Source organism: Alligator mississippiensis, chromosome 2 (genome assembly GCF_030867095.1).
Source record: "Alligator mississippiensis isolate rAllMis1 chromosome 2, rAllMis1, whole genome shotgun sequence".
NCBI classification, from domain to species: Eukaryota; Metazoa; Chordata; order Crocodylia; family Alligatoridae; genus Alligator; species Alligator mississippiensis.
This window is the reverse complement of record NC_081825.1, coordinates 99,364,575-99,386,508: the sequence shown is the minus strand read 5'-3', so window position 1 is coordinate 99,386,508 and position 21,934 is coordinate 99,364,575. Positions and strand designations below refer to the sequence as shown.

General features: G+C 40.0%; 1 protein-coding gene across 2 annotated transcripts in view; it reads left to right on the top strand.

The window, feature by feature from the left end:
• Positions 1–21,934, top strand: part of ARHGAP10 (Rho GTPase activating protein 10) — a 219,185-nt gene that overhangs the window by 177,373 nt on the left and 19,878 nt on the right. For both annotated transcript variants that reach the window (XM_014593705.3, XM_014593702.3), the window contains exon 20: positions 8,977–9,136. In XM_014593705.3, the coding sequence (XP_014449191.1) occupies positions 8,977–9,136 (160 nt within the window). The remainder of the gene's footprint in view (positions 1–8,976; positions 9,137–21,934) is intronic.

Genomic DNA, 21,934 nt, shown 5'->3' with positions numbered 1-21,934 from the left:
TTACTTTTATAAATGGCTTTTATCCTATGACCACTTTTGATCCATAGGTGTTGGTAGAAAGGATAACCTTAAAGATTCATCTTTTTCTTTGATGCTGAAATCTGTAATTCCGTAGCTTACTCAATTTAAGGTTTGCAGAGAATTTGCTTAATAGCTTGATTGAGGGTGTTAACGGTCTGGTTTTCCTAATTTTTGTAACAAATGAATGTTTTCTTTTTTAAAATTCTTGGATTGAAGCCAAGGACTGATTAGTGATGTTTCCAAGATGTTTCAGTTTCTTTCAGTTTTGGACGACAACAAAAAATATTCTTTGATGAGAACGTGCGTTCCAGTTGCTTTTGGGGGGTGGAATTAGCTGGTCTGTCAGCAAAGTGCTGATTAATTCAGATTCTGATAGAGCTAATATCACATTTTATAGAGAGAAGGCTTTCGTCCCAAATGCACTCTGAGGGGAAGGGGAAATGAAGGTGCATGATTGCTGGGAGACAGGGCAGGCTTTTATGTACAGTATAAGAGAGATGAGCTTTAAAAGCAGATACGTTAATGCTGAAATGGCTTTTACTAGGCAGCTTCCTTAAGTATAAGGGGTGACACAAAAGAAAGGTTAGAGGTTTTTGAGGGAGAAGTGGAACAGTGGGCAGTACAAGCTGACGGCGTGGGTTGAGAGGTGAATAACAGTATTATGTAAGTCAAGTAGATTTGCTAGTTAGTGCTGGGTTGAAGTGCTGTAAAGATAAAATGCTTGTGTAGAGTGTGGGGAGAAATGGAGAGCTAGCAGAGCGGCTCAGATGGGTATTGTGGTTAGAACAGTGAGCCAGGAAGAGGTCTAGACACAAGGTGTGATGAGGTTTTGGTAGCATAAGTTTTTTAGCTCTGTATAGGGAAAGTAAAGATTGGATCTTGCATGTTTTGGGACAGATCCCAAAATATGTCAAGAGGTAGCCTTGAAGGTATGCCTCTCAAGAAGTGATTCTTAATCAAGTTGACATGAGACCCTGGGATGCCTTGAGATCCTTTCAAGGGTGCTGTGAAGTGCCACACAATGTTAGTCCTGTTAGATGTGCAAATATGATTCACAAGATAAATTCAGAGGTTTGAAATAGGAATCCACAGTAATAACATTCTGACCTGCTTTGGTGTTTCTGAGTCCTTTGCAAGAGAAGAATTAATCTATTATTTTTCTGCAGTCAAAAAAACCAAGTGAAAACTAAGAATGGCACTTTCAGAGGGGTGCTTTGAGTCTAAAAAGGTTGAGATCCACTACTCTAGAGAGGAGATGAAGTCAAAGCTGATACCTGGGTTGTTGACTGAAATAATCTACAGAGAATGGTGGTTTTGTCCAGCATTGCAGAAGATTGGATTGGGATCACGAACTTAGTTTTCTTGTTGAGTTTAATTGATTGTTATCAATTAAACTCAACAAGAAAACTGAGTCAAGAAGGAGGTGCTGTGAAGACGGTTCTTTTCGTACAGATACTTCTCATAGTTCTCAGCATCTGGGCCAAAATCAGGCTTGCAGATGATAACACCCATCTTGAGAAGTGGAGATGGAAGCTAGTGACATCCATGAGAAGTGAAAACAGCAATCCGCCAGAGATTATACAGAAGAAATTATCTGTGAGAGTGCTTTAGCTAGTTTAGAGAATTGCATCAATGAGCCTCACAAGTTACCTTGTCTTGTTTGTTTTGCTATACAGATAATGGCAGGATGATGGGGCTTTTGGGGAAAGTGGGTGGAAGAATAGGAAGTTCTTGGATCGCCTGTCAAAAAATAGAAAGCATAAAAGATATCAATCCAATATACAAATATAATATTTCCTACAGGTGGAGGAGTTGACAGTGTTGCTTACTGTAGAAGCGGTGTATAGAGAGAGAAAATAAGAAGCATTATGATTAGAGTTTTCTAAGTAACACAGTTAAAGCAGAAACAGCAGCAACAGGAATAACAACAGTAATGCTGTTAATAATGACTGTGCCAATCAAGTGCTATGACTAGTAAAGCTAGAGTGGTAAGCAATGTTTTAAAAGTTGCTTTTACCTTTCAAACCTTTCAGCATCTTTACTGGCTTCTCAAAGTAATATGTTAAACAAAAAAAAAAAAAGTCAAACAATATAATTTAGAAGTTGCAAAGGGGAGGAAAATTGATAAGGGAAGGTAAACATATATGGAAGAATCAATGGCTGGGCAGCATCAAGGAAAATAATGAATTTAAGCATTTCAAGCACAAAAGAAATAATAGCAACAGTAGAATTGTTAGTGATGCAAAGAAGATGGAAGTGTTAAATAAGCATTTTTATTCAGTAATTGGAAAGAAGCAGGATTATGTACCCCTATCACATAGATTCATAGATTGCAAGGCCAGAAGGGACCTCAGAAGATTGTTGGGTCCAGCCCTCTGCACCAAGCAGGAAAGGTAACTGGGGGGTCAGGTGACCCCAGCAAGGTGACTGTCTAGTCTCCTCTTGAAGATTTCCATGGTAGGTGATTTCACCACGTCTGGAGGGAGCTTATTCCACAGTCTGGACACCCTGACTGTGAAGTTTTTCCTAATGTTGGGCCTGAATCGATCTTCCAGGAGTTTGTGGCCATTACTCCTGGTTTTCCCCTTGGGTGCCCTGGTGAACAGTTGCTCACTGAGCCCCTGATGTACTCCTCTAGTGTAGCAAGCAGTAAGCTGCTACCAGGTCCTTCCTCGGCCTTCTTTTCCTCAGGCTGAAGAGTCCCAGATCCCTCAGCCTTTCCTCATATGACTTGCTTTTTAAGACTCTGATCACACGGGTGGCTCTTCTTTGGACTCTCTCAAGCTTGTCCACGTCCTTGTTAAGTGTGGTGCCCAGAACTGGACACAGTAGTCCAGCTGTGGCCTCACCAGTGCCGAGTAGGGCGGAAGAATCACCTCCTTGGTTTTGTTGGAGATGCATTCCAGAGTATTATTTGCCCTGCTGGCTACAGCATCACACTGCCGGCTCATATTCATACTGTGGTCTGTTATTACCCCCAGGTCCCTTTCATTCATTTGGTGCTGCCAAGCCTGTAGGTGTGTTGGGGGGTTGCTCATCCCCAGGTGGTGCACTTTACATTCCTCAACATTGAACTTCATCAGATTCCGATCCGCCCAACTTGAGAGCCTGTCTTGGTCCGCCTGTATCTGTACCCTATCTTCAAGCGTAACCATGCTTCCCCATAACTTGGTGTCATCTGCGAGCTTGGCCAGTGAGGTCTTCACCCCCACATCTAAATCATTAATAACGATGTTGAAAAGTACTAGAATGAGCACCGACCCCTGCGGGACACCGCTACCCACTTCTCGCCAGGATGACACAGATCTGTTCACTACGACGCTCTGGGTTCTATCCTGCAGCCAGTTTCTCACCCACTTGGTTATCTTGGAGTTAAACTCACAATCCTCCAATTTTCTGGTGAGGACATTGTGGGATACTAAATCAAAGGCCTTTTGGACGTCTAAGTACACAATGTCAACCTGCTGTCTCGTATCCAGGTGGCGAGTTACTTAGTCCTAGAAGGAGACGAGGTTGGTAAGGCAAGACCTGCCCGCAACTAAGCCATGCTAACTGTCATTCCGAATCTTGTCTTCTACAAGCTTATTGCAGATAGACTTCTTGATGAACTTTTCTAGGATTTTCCCTAGGATGGAAGTTAGGCTGATTGGCCTATAGTTACTGGGTCCTCCCTTCTGTCTTTCTTGTGGATGGGCACAACATTGGCTCTCTTCCAGTCCTCGGGGACTTCTCACTGTCCCCCGAATCGGGCTGAATCCGAATCGAATACAGCCTGCTTCGCACACCCCTACTGATTTTGTTAGATAGCATATTTCCTTACATGTAGCATGCCCTGAAATATTATACATACCTAGTTTCTGAAAGACGGAATGAAGGAAAAAACCTTTCCTTGTAAGCAACTACATAGCAGCAGCTAGGAAGCTAACCCTGCTATTTGTATTGATTTCAATGTATCATTGCAGAAATTTACTTTTGGTCTCACCCAGTAAACTGCAGATTCTGATCTTAACATATTTCTCACGTATAGGCGCACTCCAGCTTTCACTCAACTGCATGCTACAGTGCGTCTTGTGTCAGGCGCATTGTGCCTCACGCCACTCCTGTGGTTACCAATACTCAGTAACATTGCTTCCCCTCATCTCCACCTCACAAATGCTGAAGTAAACTTACTAGCCAGACTCCAAGATAATCCTATGCTGCTAGTGTATTGGAACATATTTCACCCACCAATAGCTCAGCTCCCCTCAAGGTGCCCAATATGGTCCACCCTTTCAAAACCTTTTGACTTTTTCTGACTTACTCACTGGCATGAAGAATGGTCAGCACAAGCACCAATCAGTCACCACATTATCTCTGACCCTACACTCAGTGAACCAGGATTTAACTGGCCATGCCATTATTGGGCATTTCTCAACCGGTTTTTATCTGGGAAGGGTCACTGTCTCAAATCTATACCAATGGGGGTTCACAATGACAATAAATGCCCTTGTGGACCAAGGGCAAACTATGTCCCATTTTGTTGACTTGTGTCCATTTACAATGCTACCTGGTGACCATCAAGCTCTTCCCACTGGTGATAACATCACTGTTAGCTGAAACAATATGCTGAAACCACATATGCTAAATAACATTTTCAGCAGCTGTTCTGTATGTGTTGTATGTGGAAAAAATGATACCATCAAGCTACACTTAACTTACCTTGAGTTGTATTGAACCCTGTGCAAAATGCTGCAATTAGTGTCACTTGGAAACACAAATGGAGGAGGAGAAAAAACAAGGGGTGCTGGTGTCAAAATTGTGCATATATGTTGATTTCACATCACAAGCCTCATCAAAATTACTACCAGCAGGTCACTTGCTGCTTCAGGCACAAGCTACAGTGCTCAGTCAATAGCTATGGCTGTGACAGGGGTTAACACAGGGCTCCACCATTCTAGCAGCTGTATAACATGAACAGTGTCTCTAGGCATGCTTCTTTTTCAGTGAAGAAAACAGCTTCCCTGCTTAAAATATGTACCCCAATGTTGGGAGGCTTATTTTGTATTGTATGTGAGAAAATATGATAGTCTATAATGGGACATTCTCCACTCCTCCTTATGGGGTGGGAAACTAGGCAGAAAGAAATGTGAGAGAGAGAGAGAGCAAGCAGGGGAGAACATAACTTGAGCTCAGTGAAGCCAGCCACCTAATTTTTAGGCACTGCAGAGAGCCATCTGATTGATGTTTCAGAATATAGCTGTGAATAGGAGGTGTTTCTACTTGGTTCCATGGGGATTGCTCTTGGGTCTAACTCTATTTAGCATTTTGTCAACAATTTGGAAGTAAATATAAAACCACTACTGATAAAATTTGCAGATGACACAAAGATTGGCAGAGTGGTAAATAATGATGACAGGGCAGTCATACAGAGGAATTTGGATTATAAAATGTACTTGGCTGTATTATAATGCAAACTTGAATCTAGGAAGAAAAATGCAGCCCACTCCTTACAGGATACAGGACTGTATCCTAGAAATCCGTGACTGTACTACACCCTTTTTTCTCATGGTAAACATACAATTCAACATAATTTCCCTACAGCAACACTAGCCAAAAAGAATAATGTGGTCCTTGGATATATAAACAAGGCAGTCATGACTAAAAGTCGACTTCTAATTCTGAAGAAGACACTGGTGAGACAACAGAACATTGTGACATGGCCGATACCCACAGTTTAAAAACAATGCTCAAATATTATAGAGGGATATAGAAGAGGGACGCAGAATGACACAAGGGATGGAGAAAATGCCTTACGGTGAGAGATTTAAAAAGCTCAGTCTGTTTAATTGTCCGAAAGGAGGTAGATAAATGAATTGAATAGTGTGTTAGTATATTTGTAGGGGGAAAGCACTAGATACCAAAAGGGCCTATGAACTAGGAAAGAATGGGGTAAAAGAAATTGTGGTTTGAAGTTGAAACAAGATGAGTTCAGATTGGAAGGAAGACCCACTCTTAAGTGAGAGTGGTAGTAATGTTTAACTTTCTGGTATGGGTGGTTGTGGATTCTGTCTCTAGGTGTCCTCAGATCAAGAATGGACATCTTTCTGGAATATGCTTTAATGAAACACAAGTTATGGACTCAATGCAGAGGTAACTAGGTCAAATTTAATAATCTGTGATGCATAAGAGGCTAGGTTAGATGATCTTATGGTCCCTTTATGGCCTTAAACACTCTGGGCATTTTTACATGTGTTTTGGAGGTGGGAGCGCTTTCATTAGAGCAGGTCTGACAGCTGTTCTAATTAAAGTGCCCACAGTGTCTTGTGTATCAGGATCCCGTGCTTCAAAATAGCAGTGGGGGTGCTTTATCTAAAGCTGGTCAAATGAGCTTTTGTTAAAGCGTCCCCCCCGCCATTTTGAAGCAAAAGATGCGGAGGCTGGATGGAGCATGCTAATTAGCATACTCCAGCAGACTCGATTAATTGAATTTGCTCTGATGCACTGTAATTACACCATGTCAGAGCAGCCTCCCAGACATGTACATACACCCTCTATTTGGAAGTTTGGGAGATGCTGGTTATAGCTACATTCTGTTAAAATGTTTCATGTGACTAGAAGTTAATATATTATCAAAAGAGTTTTACTAGTGGAGTAGTGAAATTGTTTTTGTGAAATTGGGAGTTTTGTCATTGGCTTCAGTAGGGCTAAAATTTCACCCTATATATTAAGGAATTTATACTGTACCTTCCACTTGTGATATGTAAGTGCTTTCTAGCTGTTTTTAAAAATCTCATATAGTGATACTTCATATTTTTCACCTGCCAGTGTATACATTTATGCAGGCTATATTCCTGTTTGGTTTTTGATTGATTGATAGTTATTTAGTGACTCGTAGAAACAAGACAAATCCTTCTAATAGATGGCTTTGAGCTGCACCTGTACCAGTGGTTCTGGAAAGAAAGTCTTTGAAGAGAAATGTGCAATAAAGAATTACATTTCTCAGTAAATTAAGATAATATTTCTGTTTTATCAGATGTTTATCAGCATAGCATGTATGACTGCAAATGAAACCTAATGAATTGTTTTTTACCTGACATTCCTCTAGTTATGTCATGCAAATTTCAGCTGCAACATAAAGGCTTCATTGCACAGAAGTAAGGTGTAATGCAGCTGCTACGTGAGTGAGCAGGATTAAGTTGGAATGCTAATCTGAATGATTTTTTTGAGGCTAACAATCTTCTCCTCAGAGCTTATCATACTTTGTTACTACAAGCTAATTTAGATCCTTAAATTAGCAGTTACTTTAGGGAGAAATTTTCAGATGATCACTTTTATCACTTGAGTGTTTTAGTTGTATGTCATTTTAATCTCTAGAGAAGTTCTTTCAAAATTACTGGAGATGGCTGCAAAAGCAGGCATTTACTGCTTTGAATTTCTACTTTTTCAGCAGAAAGAATTGATTTAGATAAAGCAGTTGTAAGGTGTCAGGGCAACGGCTTTTATCCCGGAAGGTGAGTCCTGGTTGGCTGCGTTTACTTAAAAAAAAAAAAAAAAGGGTGGGAGGAGAGATGATCATTATAATAGTATAGTTCATCTCTGATTAAATTGAGCTAAATTCAGCTGTCCTCTACAAAGATTAATTATATAAATTATAAAAACTGGACCAGAAAATTTTAAAGATTTATTCTTTTTGTATGCAATATTGTATATAGAGTCTACAGCTCCTCAAGCTAATACATGCTTTAATGGCTTTGATTTAAAAAAAATGAAGTCATAATAGGATGTAGGGGTTTACTTTTCAACTATTTTTCTTGAAGGAGTTGAATTATTTTATGGAGGTTGAATGGCCAACTCCCTATGGGTACATACAAGCATTACATTTGGATCTACCTAACGAAGGTGGATCCCCCCTCCTCCAAGTTACTTACTCTGTCTGCCCATCCCCCTCCCAACAGTGGCAAACATCTGCCAGCACTTTTCCCAGGTTGGGTTAGGGTAGCTTAAGCTAAGCTACCTAAACCAGGGCACAAGTGTGTTCATTGCACATGTACTAGTCTACTGTTGAGAAACATAAAAATGAAATTAATAGCCACTGCCATGGGTATATAGATATATAGTGGGAATAGAATGGAAATGAGAGAAAATCTGATATTCAGAGAGACCAAGGAGGTTGCCTTGAATATTCATTCTTGTTGGTATATATTATATAAATATGTTTATTTGGTTTTAAATGCACATACAAAAATATAATTTGACATTTCTAAATGGATAAATATAAGCAGAACACATCAATAAAAGATGTATTTATGGCAGAATGATCTCATATGTAGTAGCTTGCAGTGATGAATACCTTCAACTTTATTCCTTAACATTTGCAATGAAATACATTCTCTGTGGTCTTCAATACCAGAGAAATGGAGGCACCAGCAAAGTAAATGCACTTCTGAATGTGTACGCTGTAGGTTGATGTTTTTGGAGCAGCCTATCCATCAATCAGTTGACAAGGAAACAATGAGGCCAATTACAGAGTAGCAATAGCAACACCCTAAAATCAATACTTTTAGTATTGGTGCATTTCACAAGTGTCTGCTGTTTACAGATTTGTGGCTTATTGTGACCTCTGCAAATTCCATCTTCTAACCTTTGATAGGATTGTAATTACTGTAATTGTAAGGCAACATTAACTGTTTTATGAACTTTGTTAACAGAATTACAACAAATAAAGGTGACTGGTCATATCTGTCAATAAAATTGCCAGCTGAATTAGGATATCCATTGTAAAGACTACTCAGAAGAATGTCAGATGTGGGTTGCTTAGCAAAAGTAACCTTCTAACAATGGTGGAGCGGCACATCATCAGGAAATCTCTAGAGTGATACCCATGCAGCATATTTTGTGGATACTTCTAAGACAGGAAGGTAATAAGTATTCAATTGATTTTCTAACCTGTTTTATTCTTATGTTTTCCTTCTGTAGGTGACAGTCATAGCTCTCCCAAAGAGGACACTCCTACTGGCAGCATGGATTCTCTTTCATCCCAGTCTCCTACACCTGCAATCTCCAGCAGCCCTTCTGGGCCAGACAAAAATCATCTTATTTTGGATAGTGGCGACGGAGGGGAATGGGCAACCAATCAGTAAGTTATGCTGAATCAGTTGGTTTTGGAAAAAAATGCTCTGTTGCCTTAACACGAATATGTGTTCAAAAAATGTATTTCCCTCATCTTCTCCTAGTAGATGCACCCAAAGTGACTGTAGTTGAATGTATAGACTACATTGCTTTAACTAAGGAATCGCATAAATAAATCCATAAAAAAGACTTTTGGTGTGGCTTTACATGACAAAAAGCAGTTCTATCATATTTTCTTACATACCACATGCTCCCGAATAAGGTGATCACCTTGTTTTTGGAAGGTGGAATGAGGGGAAAAAAAAAGATCTTTCCTTGAAAATATCAGTAACCATTTCCACAGATAGAACACAGGCTGCTGCAGTAAGCTGCGGGGAGGCAAACCTGTGGCTGCTCTGTTTAACCCATAGCTGCAGGACATGGTAGGCATTGCTGGCTGCCCTCTGGAGAAGAAGAGGCCAGTGGCCAAGCAATTTGGTTCCTGCAGGGTCAGCCCTCAGCTGACTGGCCGGTACTTCCTGGCCCTGGTTTTTGAGCTGGGTGGGAAGGCAGCAAGCACTTGCTGAGTCATCTGAAACCTCACCCAGCTCACGAAGCAGGGCTAGGAAGTTTGGTTTAACCCCAGCACCTGCTGAGTTAACTGAGGACCTGATCCTGCTTGAGCTGAACTGCCCGGCCCCTTCTTTGCCAGCCAGGTAGGTACTCAGCTGACTTGGTGGGCACCTCTAATGCCCAGCTGGATCAAGAAGAGGAGCTGGGCAGCATGCTCCCATGTGATCAGGCCCTCTGGTCCTTGCATTTCTTCATTTGAACCCCCCCCCCCCCGACACAAGTTCCCAGTAGCCAAGTTTTGGGGAAAAGGTGTGTATGCTATGTGAGTAAATACAGTATATCAAATCACACACCAAATCACACTTTAGCTTCATCACATAGAGAGTCAAGATATTTTGCTTCTAGCAGTTTTATAATTTAGTGTTTTATTTAGGCACTGCATAGGTAAAAAAAATAATGTTATACATTGAATATTTTATTTCAAGTGACTTTCTAACCAATGTATCTACCTATATGGCTAGCCCGAAGGTGTAGACAAAGTTTAACTCTGGCCAATACACTGTGTTTGAGATTTAGGAGCAAATTCTATCCTTGGGTATATACATACCAAGTGCACTAAAGTTGATCAGAGTTGAACGTTGCTAGTCAAGAGCAGAATTAGATGTTGATAGTGCATTAACATATAAGAATGCTTCCATACATTAAATTAAACTGCTGTGCAGTTTGTCACTTGGAATAGGCTTTGTAGCTCTTTAGTTAGGAAGCTTGATTCTAATTCAGTAAAAATGACATTGTGAGTTTTAGTACACCATGGCTCAATTCACAACACGTCCATGTCTGAAACATAAGGAGTTAGACATTTTTGATCATAAATCAAGCTCTGAGTGAATTCCCTAGTTCACTATTCCTACAAAATGTCATGAAAAACTCTCCAACCTTGAGTGCCAAGAAGGTAGATGAAGTAAGTCTGGAGAAAAGATTTTGCTTTTTTGTTACAGATATTTTCCATAATGGCATTTTGAATGGCCTGACCTGTGTGTGTGTGTGTGTGCACGCGTGCTCTTTCCATAAATAGCAATAGTGAGTGCTTATTGATTGTAATATTTTCCCCAAATACGGTGAAAGGACACTAGATTCACAATGATTTTTGCACAAATGCAATAATTTCTGGTTGAGAATTGTAATCTTTTATTTATTTATTTTTACCCCCTGCTATTATTCTGATTTAGGTTTTTTTTTTTCTGTGAGCTAAAGGTGTTCATGTGCAAGTAACAGGCCCAATGAGAAAGAAATAGTGTTTATTGAAAGCAAATATTTGTGGCAAAATGAGTGCTGTGAATAATTAAAAAAAAACCCCTCAGTAGTTATACAGATAGGGAGTGCTAATTGAGTAAATGTGTTTTAGTAAGCTTCATGGAATAGAGAAGGAAATGTTGGTTCTAGGCAGCGGCTCTGGTAAGTATTTGCCCTGGAGAGTCAGAAACAGGTCCAGGCTGTTGAGACCATGCATGAAAGACTTATGCAATCCTGGTGGATCTTGGCATAGTGTGTTCTACTACAGCTTTTTGGCTGCTTAGACTAGGTAAGCTTCTGGGTTGGGGAAGGCACTGGAATGGCTAGTGGTTTTATTACTAGTTGGAGGCACTAGTCAGCCACACCAGGAGAGAGAATTGTGTGCATCTTAAACTGAATCCACAAGGCCTGTTGTTCCTCAGCAAGGGCAAAAAACATCAGTTGAGGATTTTAAAACGTTTGGGTTTTGTTCCAAATTGGAAGGATAGTAAAATATAAAAATCTGGCTAGTTTCTTTGAAACAGATACAGTTCTCCACCCAACTATAGCAACTAGGCTAGGCCATACAGAGCCTAGGGCAGATAGAAATGTAGGAAAATCTGGTTTCTCAAGTTTCTGCTGATGTTCCTAACTTCTGGGTATCATTTGTTGGTGATTAGTCTGTATGGAGCTGTTCAGTAACGTGAATTATAGATTCTTCTTGCTGCAGTACAATCACTTGCTTTGTTTCACTGGAGGATACTATATCTTAGGTCAAAAATTTTCAGGTGTACCAACATAATTTTCTATCTATCAAGTAGTTTCTCTACACAAATAGTCCTCAAGTACCTGTGATGGAGCACTCTAGCAAGCTGACATTTTATATTTTTTTTTAAACAAAAGAAACCCTGATTTCCCTTGAGAATCGCTGTTGTCACAGCATTTTTTGTAATGCATCTCACTTCCCTGCCCCACCTTTTAAAAAGTATGCCATGAATGTCATGTGAATATTTTGATCTGGCAGCTGATAGGCATAGAAGAAATCGGGTATTTCTATACTAAAGCTTATATACAATACACCTAGAAGCTGTTGTTTCTATGTATACTTGCCAATATTTTCGGAACCTTACTGAACTGAATGTTATTGAGGTTCTTCTTTGAATATGTCAAGATGGTCCCTACTTTTACATGTTTGCATGCCTGAGATTTGGAGTTTTTGACTAGCAGTGTTTGCCAGAGCCATGCATGTCTCCTCTCCTTTCTTATTTCGGTGTGTGAGAGCAGAAAATTCCCTTGTCTCTGTTGGCAGTATGATATCACTCAGTAAAGGTACAACCAGCTATTCTCTCCAGTACGCCTATATGGATTTGGTTAAAGATAACATTTCTTTACCATGTGGAATAGGAGGTGTACAGAACAATATTTACCACCTCTTTCTTAGCAATCTCCTTTGCTATTGGATGAGGCAATGATATGAGAATCCACTCAGTGACTTTAAAAAGTTCCAGGACCCCTTGCCCAAAATGAGAGGGTCACAGAACACTGAAACTGCCTGTTTTAAAGGAAAAGTATAATAAATTGCCACTGTGAGTTGATATCACCAGCCCAAATTAATTTTTCCATTAACAAAAAGTCTAACTATCAGCCAAAGGGTCATGGCAGATATCTAGCCACTCTTCCATTCATCTCCAAACACACAGAGAATAGTAATTGGGCCCTGCTTACTATTTATCTCCAAAAAAACAAACCAAAACAAAAAAAAAAGGCTTTCTGCACTTCTGTGCCCATTCTGACTCAGATTCTTTGGTTGTCTCCACAGTGTAAGGAAAATCAGAGTTTCTACAAAGGGCACGTCTAAGGACAGGGGCCCAAAGAACGCAGATTTGGTAGACTTCTTAGATTGCTGCATACACTTATTCAGAACAGGGTCCTAGTAGCTATCACATCTGCCAGAAGAGCAGGTTTCAGGAGTTTATAGCAGGATGAGGTGGTAGTGAGATCACAAAGAGTTCATTCATCAAAACCAGTTGATCAACCTGTCTTTCTGAGGCCATAATTGATTTTTTGGGAGGAAGAAAATTGTGTACACTAGATGTATTATATTCAATAGGACCAATCCGTTCCGGCCCCTCTGTCTGTTTGTTGCCACAGCCAGATATTCTAAAGGTCTTGCCGTCTCCTTACAAGGAATATCTAAAATTCCTAACACTACCAGTCTTACTGGGGGTGTACTTGTTCCACTAGACATCAAGACTCGTGCTACTAGAGCATAAACAACATCCTCTGCCTACTTCAGGAACTTGACAGTATCTGAAATCTGTAAACAACAAAGTGGAATGACCCACTGACCTTTATTACACTGCCTTGGACGTAGCTGCTGAGCCAGATGCCAAGTTTAGGAGAGCCGTACTACAATCACAGTTTGACTGATGCAGCTGCAGCTCGTCATTTCTGCCCTCCAGAAGGGATGCAGCTTGCAAGTCACCTACAACAGGATTCATAATGATGCACAGTGAGGGGTGGGGAAAGCAGCTGCTCTACAGTAATTGTGGTTTTTTTAGATGTCATAGAGCCAATAACCAGTCCTCTATCCCCTCTGAGTCTCTGGCAGCCGTTGGCTTTTGAACTGCAGTAGAACTGAGGGAGGGGCCCAGTTACCCTGCTCTTTATCCTTATACAGGAGCATAAGAGGGCACAGGGCATGAGAGAGCGCAGATAGTGCCACACGAGGCATATGTGAGGCTGATGTTATTACGGATCCAGCTATACGTGTACATCATCTCTAAGGGTTGCAGTTAAGATGAAGAATTCACTCTCACAAGATGCTGCAAAAAACCCCATAACTTGCATGTTTGTTGTGTTGCTCATAAATTATATCTAATCTCTTTTAAAATGTGTTGTCTTTTTAATTTAGAGTGGTTCTCTTTGTTTCTGTGCTACTAGCAGAATAAATACTCATCATTCTTCTCTCTTGTGGTGGTCATTTTTATTTTCTAGCACTTCTTCTCTTATGTCTCCCCTTTGCAAACTAATCTGACTCTAATTCCTTCCTGACAGTGGGCATATATTCTCTCCCACTCTATAATAGTAATGCCTTGCTATCTCTCTTTTTCTGTGTGCTGTTTTATATTGTTGCTCTCTGCAGACTCTGTGGAAACAGGCAACCTACAGAAATTCAGTGGTAGTAAACACTTTGTAGGGATGTTGCTGGAATCATCAGAGGTATGTTGAAGATATATGAGAGGAGAGTATAAACCTGGCAGGGAGAGAGTAAGGGGGATTAATGAAAATGGGAATGAAAACCAGGAAGTAAAACAGTTGAAAACAATTGGAAATGAGCCATATAACAAAGACAAAAAAGAGGGGTAAGAGGGGGAAGAGGACAAAACAATGCCATAGTAGACTATGAAAATTTAGAGACAAGGCTGTGTTGCCAAATTTTCAGAAAGGGAAGGGATGCTGTAACAGCAATCAAAAGATGAGAAACCTTTTCCTCCATGGTTTGTCTGCATCGGGGCAGAGAGTTAAGGTGCGAATTTAGCATGCACTAGACCCCCATACTTCTTTTGTGGACACTTAGTTTTAAGTAAACTGTTTTTGCCCAGAGCCACTTTTAGTTCACCCTAAGGGTCAGATCCTATTCCTCTTAGACACTTTATGTGTGATCCCATTCCATTCCACCATGCTTAAGTCCCCATAGAAAAGTCAGTGCAACCATGGGTAGGTAATCTTCTTTGTTGCTGTTGTGACTTAATTGTAATGCATGTTACTAAAGTTGGCACATTGATGTTTTTCTTCAGGGACTTGAACAGGGTAGAGTAGGCCACACTTGCCCCCCTAACTCCATTTAGGTTCCTAGTAGGTGGAATAAGATCTGAGTTAATGTGGAGTATCTAGTGCTTTCTAGCTTACCTTACATAGTAACTTCTGTGTATACTCAAGCTGGAATAGTCTCCTTGGATGGAGTTGTTGCCCTGACCCAGGCTTCAGTTCTTTCAATTGCACTCTTCTAGGTTATTTTTTTTTAAATTGCTATTTCTCTTTTGCAAGGGATTCAAGAGCTTTTCATTGATGGACATGACTCTGGCAGTGCCTTTTCGTGTTCCGATTGGCAGTAGGAAAGAAGCATCTTGGTCACACTCTCATTTCTTATTTTGTACACTGAAACTTGACTGGCTTTTCTGAAGAGTCCCTAAACTTTTCAGTGACTGGTGTTGGCTTTAGGGCGCACTGGGTTGGCAATGACTGAGCACCAGATTTTAGCATTGTTGCTAACCATATATATAAGCAAGGAGCAGCTGAAATGGAACATTCAAAGTGCTCTCTGAAGATCACAAGTTGCATTTTGGCTTTGCATATGCAGGCAAAAGTTATGCATAGCCCATGTAAATTGGAACCCACAGGATAAAGAATTTGTCTCTTCACAGCCTTGTAACAACTTTGCTTCTTAGAGCAGAAAAGTTAAAGCCTAAATTGTGATGTCAGGCATGAATTTCATGTGATTAAAATAAATATACCTTTTGATGTCTCTTGTATTTTGTTCCTACAGTATGCTGCATAGGCTTAGGTTTTCTAAATTGAAGTGACTTAATGTTGGAATCCAAAACCTGGAATCTTTCAGGTGGGGCAAAGGCCATTTTTTCCAGTTCTGTTTTTAGTCTACATTGTAAATTGTTACCTTTGAACATACCTGTTACATCTGTATTTCTTTTAAAATTTATAATTAATAGATACTCTCTGCAAAAAGGTACTTATCTTACTGATATCTCCATCCCCCTCTAAAACAGGAAAGAAAATGTTTTGTGAATTGTTATTGGGCTTACAATTGGATCCACTTAATGTTCCTGGTTCTGCAGTAGATTTTCCTGTATGTTTCTTGTAACTTAATCTGTCAACACCACAGGATTCCTCATGCCTAACATGGGGAAATTATTATAAATCATAGTGATTTTATAAAGCACTTCAATAATAACATTCTTGGGTAGAAGACATTAGTACGTGCAAAATATTTCATCGCTAAACTACTTTATGCACAAAAAAGTTGACATTGCACAATTTCCTTTTTATATAGTGGAAATTGTGTCATGTTTAAACTTGAGCCTTATACCTGGTTTTGTCCCATAATCACTTGATGCAGATAAATGTGGAAAGAGAGATGGACTTGCAGTTGGAGATTGAGAAAATGCAGTTGCAAGAGGATTCTTATCCTTCATAGTCTAGCAAAATGATCTCTAACATTAAACCTGTTGTAAATGAAGGTGAATACCAATGATACTCAGCCTTGTTAAAGAAGTAGATGTTTAAGAACATAAACCAAAGTACCCATAAGGGCTTCATGAGATTTGAGTGCTGCTATTGATGTTGTTGTAGTAGCCTCTAGAATCCTCAATCTGTTTAGGGCTTTATGGTCCTAGGTGCTGTACAAACGCATCAGGCACCCCATGAAAATCTGAATAGGCAAGAGTAAAAAAAAAAAAAAATATGGAGGTGAAACAGTGATATAGAGAAAAGTGATTCATCTAAGATCACATGGTGTGTCAGTGGCAGACCCGAGACTGAAAGTCAGGACTCGTATAATCTGTCCTCTTTTACTGGGCCCATCCAAGTTCCACTCATACTACCTAATCCATCTCTTACTCTTCAAAACTTACTGGATACTTTTTCATAAACAGTGACCAGCCTATGCTGCACTGCAAGAAAGGCATTTCTGTATATTTGTGAACAGTTAGTGAAGAAGTCAATGATAAAGGCAAAGCACCAGGAAATCACAGGATGGCTGAACTCCAGAAGAGGCAAACTGATGCCTAAAGAGCTGTCAGATGAGAGGAGGACACAGCAATGTCCTAAATGCAACAAAATTCTTGGAGATAATTACATATTTTCATCTGACTACTAAATGAATTCCCATCAGCCTTGTTATATCTACAGTCAGCTAGCTAATCTCCCTGAAAAGTGAAGCGTCTGTGTGTAGCTCCAGGCAGTGATGTGAATTCACCATCTCTGAACAGGTGACAGGTGATTTTAATGCCAAAGATTTAAATCTTTTTATAGTCTACCTATATAGTTATCTGATGTCTTTATTTTAGAAAGGAAAACACTTACTAGCTTGAGTCCAGCTACACAGAAATCATGTGCTGTAGTTTTGATCATTTTGTAGCCTGGTGTTTCATCTCTGCAATATCCACTTAGTTACTCTACAGTTTTCCAGGATGGGTATGTTGGCTAGGGGGTGGGAGGGTTGAGGGGGGGGGGGGGGGGTGGTGTCACATGTCACATACTTTATGCATCCTTTTGTCATGCAAGGGGAGTGATAGCTATCTTTTTCCTCTCCCAATTCCATTGAAGCAGGAATAATCTAATTCACAGTGCTGTAGTCATGTGATTCATATAAAACAGGGCTGGCCATCTCTTCGACTGTCTTTAAAAAGTGGGTTAGACAGCTAGATACATTACACCAGAATCACTGTTTTGGTGTGTGGGATAAACAGTATATATGCTAGGGGATGCAGAAAAAAACACCATAATCCATTTTCTTCTTTTCCTTAAAACAGTATGATCTCATAAAATTTCTGTAAGAGAAACAAACCATTGGTTTTGGTCAGCAATGTGCTATAGCCTACAGACGCGTATACTTTATTTTGTTCTAACTAAACTTTCAGTTATAGAATGCTTCGGTCTAGGACAGGCTGCTGTAGATCTATACTTCAGATTTGTCCAATTGGCATTAAGGATCATTGGACTAATGTGTTGGCTGCCTTACCGAGATGAAATGTCACTATGTAGGATTAAAGAAACCTCTGTTTTAGTGTTGGTTGTTGTTGTTCAACACATGAAGATTTAGAGAGGCTTTTTGAGCTATGTATTTTCTAAATACTGGGAGACACTCCCTTCAGAGCGTTGGTGCCGAGTCTCCTTAGCCCGTATCAGGGAGCTCTGCTCTTGGGTGTTGGCTGAAACTACAGCAGTTACAACTAGCAGCAGGCACTGTATTCAGCAGTGTATCTTTCCTTTCCCTTCCCCGCCCCCACCACGCTGCATGAGCTGCCATACAGCGAGAAAGTTTTAATATGCATGGAGTGTGTTGTCTGGTGCTGGAGAGTATTGGATCGCATATTGAAACAGAAATAGCCAATACCTTTTGATATATTATGTCTTATTGTAATAAAACCTCTTAAAAAGGCTTTCACTGAGCTTCATGTCTGTCAGACACTATGACAGCCACACAGCTGCCAAACTGCTCTATGAAACAAACCTATTTTCTAAAGAGTTACAGTGTAGATTCCTTTCATAGACTCTCTCTTGCTCACTCTTAAGATAAGAGGCTTCTCTTCAGCTGGGTTACCTTAGGAACCAGCCAGATAACGATCCAATAAAATCGTGTTTTCAGGAGTTTGTTTCCGAATATCACTACAAAATCTCTAGCTTATTTTCACTCCCGCCATTTCCCACCCCCACCCCGGATTCCCTGTACTAGACAATAACATTTCTTCTCCAAGAGAGATGATTATGTCAGGGTTCCCCCCTCCATCCCAAAGGAAATGCTTTGCATTACTTTTCCTCTGTGAAGAGAGTGGATTTCTTTAACAAACCTCCTTAAATTTGAGATACAGTATGATAAGAGAACAGGTTTTTTTAGCTCATGATCACTTTAGTAAACAAGGCTTGAAAGCTTTCTTGCAAGTTAACTTTCCTATCATACAAATCTTTAAAGGGGGGAAAAATGAAAAAAGAAAGAAAATTACAGTTTGTGGCTTAACCAGCAGAACAATGAAAAAAGATGTTTTTCTTGCAAGTAAAACCTATGTTTTAAAAATAAATTTTGTCAGTGATTCCTGAGATAGCCAAGCGTAGCAAATAAAAAAAAAAAAAGTATATATACTTGAAATACAAGTAGGTCAGTTAAGTGCTTAATATTTAACATTATTAAACCTTTTTTTCTTGTTAGTGATCGTTTCACCCTGTTATATTCAGAAATAGAATTTTTCATTGCGGCATTGTAGACCATGAACTCTTGATCTGTAACCACAAGCTGAAACTGACAGGTGAATTCAAGAGCAGTGCTGCAGTGCTTTCTCTACCACTGAAATGTATTAAATGAATACATCAAAAAGTGGAGGAGGGAGCTGCACAGAGCTCAGAGGTGCCTTCAGTTCTAAAGGGTTTTTCCACTGGTGCTGTTGGATCCATACAAGTATCCTAGAAAACATATCTAGATTCCACTTGATTTAATACAATGCCATGGTGTGATTGGAAGTGTATTTTTTTTTTTGGCTAATATGATACCAGTCTGCTGTAAAAATTCCCACATGGTTTCAGAACATAAATATAATGCCATTGGCTAAACATGGTATTTCATCCCATGCCAGTCTCCCTATAGACATACATTTCCACCCCCCCCCGTTCTCCTAAAAACATTAACAGGAGAACAATCTTTATATTCTGTGTATCATCACGATTCTGCTTTGTTGTGAGAGAGAATATTTTTAAAGAAAATATAACTATTGTTATGAACTCCACACCCCTCTATCTTGCACACAGCACTATGTAGTATTCCCTAGTAAAGCCAGTGAAATACTGACATAGATACTTGTCAAATTTTTAACTAAATGGTCACAAAAGAATGCTTTCACTATTCACTGGTCTAGAGCCAAGGATGCCAAATTTGACCTGCATTGTCACAGGAGGCTCCATTTGTTAGGACAATATCCATGAAACATTTCTGACTGCTACACTGAGTTCTTTAAGAGCATTAGAGACTTTTTAATATTGCCAGTAAGGGACATCCAGACTATTTCTCCCTTTTCCTATGTTTTTTGCAAGTTTCAGTCATTTACCTGATGCTATCTTGAAAGCTAGAAATGTTAAGGAAAATGAGAGACCAATCTACTTTATTATTATAATAATATTTTATAAATTTAAATATAAAATAGCTCAGTTTGGATTTAAATTATGTATAGGTTGGAATTAAATTATAGTGTTATATATTTTTAAAAAGGATGTATGTATAATCAATTTTAAAATTTGATGAGAAAGTGGCAACTTACATTAAGTATGAATTTTACTATAATCTGTTAAAATAATTTAAATGCCATATCAATGTGGCTCTAAGGCTTTATGAGACAGCGCTATATTTTAATGATAGACAGTAGGCATGGCGAACTCAAAGTACAAGTGGCATGGGCAACGTGTGTGTGTGTGTGTGTGTCTGTGCGTGCGTGCGTGGCATGCAACAGATGAGGGAAGGCATAAGCACCGCAGGACCAGATAGGGCAGGAAGCAGAACAGGACATCAGGCAGGCAACACAGAGCAGGAAGGAGAAAGCAGAGCAGATCAGGTAGAGGAAGGAGATCAGTGTGGCCCTCATGGGGTGCATCTACAGGAGACATTTATTATGGAGCTGACTAATTAGCTCCACAGAAAAGTCTCAGTGGGCACATCTACACATCACCATATGGCAACATTGCTATGGTGCCGTGTTTTAGTATTTCCTCTTGACAATACTGAAACACGGCACAGTAACTGCCTGTACTTCATTGTACGGATGGCACACAGTTAGATTTCCTGGCTACATTGCATAACGCTATAAGTGGGGAGTGCGCTGCTATGGCAATGTAGCTAGCAATTACTTGTAGACCCACATAATTGTTGTGTCACCATAGCACACCATATGGCTACATAGCACATCAGTACGTTGCCGTAGGGCAACGTGTAGACATGCCCATTGTCTACATGAGTGGCCCTATTAGGTCACAGTAAACTAATTAACTTCGCTGGAAGTCAGTACTTGTAAACACAAGTATTATCCTGCAGCAGTATTTTTTAGCACTCAGCAAAGCACGTGTAGATGCTGATGGGGCTGGCTGGGGCACAACTTCATTGCAGGGACTTCCTGCTGGCTAGCTTCATGCTGGAGTACCCTCATGCCCCAGCCAGACTCTCTGCAGCATGTTGAGCTGAGTCAGAGCAGTCTCAGGCAGGCAGGCTGACCTCCCAGGCTCCCTGCCAGCCAGGGCTACTCTGACCTGGTTCAACATGCTGCAGGCTTGAGCACACATGAAGATGTGGTGCCTGGGAGCAGTCAGCCCTGGCATGATATGCACTGGAGTTTATTTTATAGCATTCATTTTGTGTGTAGACACACCCAGGAAGGATGTGGAGCTAATTTGTAGTGCACTGAGCAAAAAGGTTACATCTCACTGATCTGCAGAATTGCAAGGGCCAGGAAGTAAAGATATTCTCAAGCTTTATAAATGTTGCAATATCAGGCATACCATTAAGTGTAGCTACTATTTTGAGTCATTATGATGAAGAGCGAGTGCTGGTATTTACAGTTTTCCAAATGACGTGCTTTTAGTTTAAAGCTTTTTGCTTCAATTATCTTTGGTTTCAATTTAGCCAGCAGTTGGGGAGAATGTATTCCCCATTTGCACTAGTTCATTTAAAGTTGAGAAAGTGTGTTATGAAGAAGCAAGAATAAGCTGTTTCTATTTCCAATAAATAAAAACAAGAAGCAGGAGGCTGAGATCTACTTTATTATAAACTTGCAATATACAGGTCCCAGTTCTTAAAAAATACTTAGGTGTCTAAACATGAAGATATGTTTCCAGTATGATTTTCAAAATTTTCCACATAGGTGCTAAATTCCCATGGAAATCAATAGGAGCCTAAGTTCTATACTGACCTCTGCGATCTTATCCAGTAAATACCATCCAAAGATAGGAGCGTCATTATGAGTGATTTTAACGCAAGAGTTGGCAGTAACTAGCATGGAAAGGTGTGCTTGGAAGACATGGATTGGGAAACTATAATAACAACGGATTGCTTCTGGAATTCTGTGCAGAAACACAGATGGCAATAACCAACACCCAGTTTCAGCAGAAAAATCATTTTAAGACCACTTGGATGCATCCCCGATCCAGACATTGGCACCTGATAGATTACATCTGAGTGTGTCACTGTGATCTTGGAAGTCCTGAACAC